This window comes from Penaeus japonicus, unplaced genomic scaffold (genome assembly GCF_977035675.1).
Source record: "Penaeus japonicus unplaced genomic scaffold, GWHDUDI00000001_assembly GWHDUDI00000017, whole genome shotgun sequence".
In the NCBI taxonomy this organism is placed as follows: Eukaryota; Metazoa; Arthropoda; class Malacostraca; order Decapoda; family Penaeidae; genus Penaeus; species Penaeus japonicus.
Window position 1 is genome coordinate 19,434,972 of NW_028234419.1, and position 5,000 is coordinate 19,439,971.

The window sequence follows — 5,000 nt, forward strand, 5'->3', positions numbered from 1 at the left end:
ACAAAAAAAAAAAAAAACTAACCATACCCAGGTGACTTCTACGCCTCCCTCCCCCCCCTCCCTCCCCCTGCAGACTTGTTGGCGATGGGCACGTGGGCCGCAGACCTCTCTCGGACGAAGGGCACGCCGACGCCCACGCCGCCACAGCCACCATCGTGCATTATGAGCAATTGATGATCCGCAAGACAACCGACCCGGATGGCAGGATCATCGGCTGCAACTTCAGTCCTCGCCTCCTGTGAGACTGCGGTTCGGTTGCATGGTTGAGATGTATGCGCTGTGTGTGTGTGTGTGTGTGTGTGGTGGGTGTGTGGGGAGGGGTTGGAGGGGGAGTGTAGGTGTGGTGGGTGTTGGAGGGGGAGTGTAGGTGTGTTTGGGTGTGGGTGGGGGTGGGGGTGTTTGGGTGTGGGTGGGGGTGGGGGTGTGGGGTGTTTGGGTGTGGGTGGGGGTGGGGGTTAGAGTGAGTGAGTGTGAGTGTGAGCAGTTTGTAGGCGCAGCTGTGAATGAATGGGTGAAATGTGAAGAGTTAGACAGGGATATGCATTTCCTCTTAATGCAGATAACATATATGTAGATATCTGTTTGTTGTTCATATTTTATTCTATATTGAAGCGATTACGAGGAAGCAATCATTTTAAAAGCACTAAGTAACGCTATTTAATTTCCTGAACCTCGAGAATAGATCCTCCTGGAAAAAAAAATGTACAATCTATACGTTGTATCTATTGTATAAACGGGATCATATTACTAATATACAAAAAACACTAGATATAAGCACTCGAACCTCTACCACACTCGGTACTTCCCAGAGTGAGCAGTACCAGGCCTACTATATGGTACTAAGAGTGGTACTAGTCCTTGTGAGGAAGGATAGTTTTAAAGCAGCGTTTCATATAATCCTACGCTGATAATCCTTATCTTTCATTGGATATTATCAATGTAATCCACCACTGGGAGCAGTTATTGTAACAGACAGACGTTCACGTGCCATGGTCTTTATTGCCATGGTCTTTATTGTCGACAATAAAGACCATGGCACGTGTACGCCTGTCTGTTTATCCACCGGATCACAACCAGGGAACGAGTGCTACACAACTGCTAGCAGCGGGTTAGAACAACTGCTACCAAAGCGTTACCTACAGTATCAGTATTGTTGTTACGTCAGGAGCATGCATAATTTTCAATCAGTGCGATACCTGCAATATCATCATTGCTGTTCCGGGCAGATCTACGAAGAGCCAGCGGTCCCAGCTGGCGAAATGGAGCAGCAGGAGGAGCAGGAGGAGGAGCCACGGAGCCGTCATACGTCCCGGCTCCGTATCGGCTTTCTTAGACGTCGTGGAAGGATGTCTGGACACGGAGGCGGTGGCACCCAAGACGACGTGGACTTTCCGGACTCTCCTGAAGGTAATTGCACCAGGTGAGAGAGGAGAGTGTGGGCGTGGGGGTGGGCGTGGGGGTAGGGGTAGGTTGATGGGGGGGGGGAGGGGAAGGAGGTAGGTTGATGAGGGGAAGGGGGGGTAGGAAGGTTGGTAGAGAGGGGGGAGGTGAGTGGGGATAGAAGGGAAAGGGGGGGATATTAGAGGGGGGAAGGAGGGAAGGAAAGCGTAGAGGTAGACTTGGCGGGAGGTTGTGAGTGTGAAAGAGGGGTAGGGGGTAGGGAGTGGGGGAGGATTTAGAGGCTGGATGTGGGAATGATGGACAGGGGCGGTGGGGGGTTCCGGGAGGGAAGGGTAAAGGAGGAGAAGGACTTAGGAGATAGGAAAGGATGGGGGGAGGAAGGAATGAGAGGATTACGAATGTAGAGGATTACTGGTGATGAGGGTGGAGGGCACAGGAGCAGAGAAACCATTGGAAGGAGGTTATGGGCATGGAATGGGGCCGGGATTGGGGGGGGGGGGTGATAACGAGAAGGAGGACACGGAAGTTAGGTCAGGTTTGGTAAAAAAAAAAAAAAATGAGGCGAGGTCGAACGCATATGAAATGTCCATAGGAACAGTTAATCAATGATTATATAAAAGTATTGCCATGTGAGAAGTGGAATGGGAGAGAGAGAGCATGACACATAAAAGAACATTTAAATACTAAACATAGTCCATATAAAACCAAATTTTCTGAGTTTAGATATCCCATAGCTTAGTTCAGTACAAAAATGAGTACAGTAAGTACATTTTGTAATGCAAAAAGAGATAGGGGTCCTATTTCATTTGATGACTTTCACAGTACATCACATAATGCTCCCCCAGTCTATCCCAAATTAAAGCTAACCATTATTTCTACGTCAGCTACCCATCCGGCTCTGGACACTGTCCGATTTATCGCTGATTTTAATCTATGTTTTATTGTCTCTAGAATTTAATGTACAGTCACGAACGAAATCTCCGCAGTATTGATTGAACTAATTTAGACTTTTATCTGGAATACTTGACGCATATTTTGTGTTGACTGTTACTCTGGCTTGATTCTGTAATACTATGCAATGATCACATCTAGTGACTGTGATGATATATGATAACAAACGGATAACTGATACGTTTATAAACTACTCAGGGACGATGTGGTGCGGCCACGGAACGCTCGCCAGCGACCTATCGCAACTAGGAAGCAGGTTTGGGACGGATCGCTGTTGCCGAATCCACGACTTGTGTCCCGTCCAGCTGGTGCCCTTCGTAGGATACCGAGGAGCCATGACTGTGGGGCCGAAGACGTTGTAAGTAGTTACTCGAGACTAATGTTTTTTTGTGTGGATGTATGGGAAGGGTGCGTGTACTTGTGGGCCAGGTTGCATGTGTGGTGGGTACCTGTGCGTATGGGTGCACGTGTCATGGACATAGGCATTAGGTGCAAGGCTTTTCTTTTTATTCGTGCTTGTACATTGAGCAACAAAGTGTAACAAAAAGAGTTTCTAGGATTAAACCAGTTTAAACAGTAAATCACGTTTCTTTGAAAAAAAAAAAAAAATATTCGGTGCCATTTGTATAAAGAGATATACATCACTCGGTATAATGCCTGAGGGTGGCAGAGATTCAACTCCGGGGCAGGGAGGTATGTTATACATATACAAAGGTGTTCCCTTTAAAAGTAAATATGTTATAAAAATATATTACATATATAAGTTTATGCATGCATGCATAAATGTGTGTATGCTTGTATGTATGTGTACACGCATGAATGCGTACATATATATGTGTATACATGTATGTAACTTGTGTTTATCCCGTTTTGAGATCATGGTAGACAAGACCTTAAGTAACTTCCCCGTGCCGTTGTGGTGTCCCTTCTCAGGCGTGTTTCTGTTGCAGGAGCCACTGCGCGTGCGACCGCCGCTTCGCCGAATGCCTCAGAGACGTAAACTCGATGAGCTCCCGAGGCATTTTTCATGCGTACTTCAACGTGGCTTTCCGGGGAGGCATGTGTGTCACGGACGACTTTCTTACCCGCGGTCGCCCGCTCTCTTGGACGAGTCGCAAGCTTCTTTCAGGAATGGGCAGGCTTTTAAAAGTGCTAATGCATCTTTCAGAAAAAGAGGAGGAGGAGGAGGAGGAGGAGGAGGAGGATGCCACTGACGGAGGAGCAACAGAGAAAACGAGTGTAATTCCACACGAGGTTTCTGCAAAGCCTTCAGTGTCATCGAATCGCGGAGAACATGAAAAACTCGAAGACCAGTATGGAAATTTGAAACTCGGTTATAATCTAGACAGTTTGAATACTTACCAAGTATTGCATGAGGCCATTGCAACGTCTACAGCATCTACTCGCGCTGCAATGAATTTGGAATCCAATATCGCTGGGAATACCAAACTCATTAACATCGGTTCGGCACCCACAGCCGATGAGGACAGCTGGTTAACCACAACAGCCGAACTTGGTATATCCACAACCACAAAGGATAATCTTTTATCTACAACCACAAAAGATAATCTTTTATCCACAACCACAGAAGATCATTTTCTATCCACAACCACAAAGGATAATCTTTTATCCACAACCACAGAAGATAATCTTCTATCCACAACCACAAAGGATAAAATTTTATCCACAACAGAAGATAATCTTTTATCCACAACCACAAAAGATAATCTTCTATCCACAACCACAGAAAATATTTTAACAACTACTGATAGCAGCTTGTTATCCACCACCATCACCGATGAAACTCTATTTCCCACAACCACAGGGGAGGATTTGTTAATCACAACCACAGACCCAGATACAGTACTCACGACCACTACAGATGATTTGACATCAACAACCACCGACATAGATATGGTAACAACAACCCCAGATGAGAATTTATTCAATGTAACCACTGAAGATAATTTGGTCGCCACAACTCCCGATAAAAATCTATCAACTACAATCACAAAAGCTGCTTTGTCATCTACAACCACTGAGGCAGAGGGTTCAGTAGCTACAACCCCAGATGAAAATTTGGGACTCACAACCCCCGAGGGTTTCACATCTACAACACCTGGAGATATTTTGGGAACGACTTGGCCAGAAACAGGAAGTGGTTTCCATGTAGGACCAGAAGGGAGTGTAGTTCCCATAGAGCCAGTGGGAAGTATAGTTCCCATTGAGCCAGAGGGAAGCATAGTCCCCATAAAGCCAGAGGGAAGCATAGTTCCCACTGAGCCAGAGGGAAGCATAGTCCCCATAGAGCCAGAGGGAAGCATAGTTCCCATTGAGCCAGAGGAGAATTTAGTTCCCATAAACCCGGAGGAGAGTTTAATTCCCATAGACCCAGAAGGTAATTTTGTTCCCATAGAGCCAGAGGGAAATTTTGTTCCCATAGAACCAGAGGGAAATTTTGTTCCCATAGAACCAGAGGGAAATTTTGTTCCCATAGAACCAGAGGGAAATTTTGTTCCCATAGAACCAGAGGGAAATTTTGTTCCCATAGAGCCAGAGGGAAACTTTGGCCCCATAGAACCAGAGGGAATTTTACCTCCCTCAGGACCAGATGGATTTTTACACTCCCCTGGTCAAGGTAAAATACC

General features: G+C 46.2%; 1 protein-coding gene across 2 annotated transcripts in view; it reads left to right on the forward strand.

Annotated features, from left to right (window-relative positions):
* Positions 1–5,000, forward strand: part of LOC122262292 (uncharacterized) — a 19,109-nt gene that overhangs the window by 13,043 nt on the left and 1,066 nt on the right. The window contains exons 2-5 of one of the 2 annotated variants that reach the window (XM_086546079.1): positions 74–238; positions 1,227–1,420; positions 2,551–2,710; positions 3,303–5,000. The exon at positions 3,303–5,000 is cut by the window's right edge and continues 1,066 nt beyond it. In XM_086546079.1, coding sequence (XP_086402205.1) covers positions 74–238; positions 1,227–1,420; positions 2,551–2,710; positions 3,303–5,000 — 2,217 coding nt within the window. Of the gene's footprint in view, positions 1–73; positions 239–1,226; positions 1,421–2,550; positions 2,711–3,302 lie in introns of those variants that run through there. The other variant, XM_043030283.2, reaches the window with a different exon arrangement.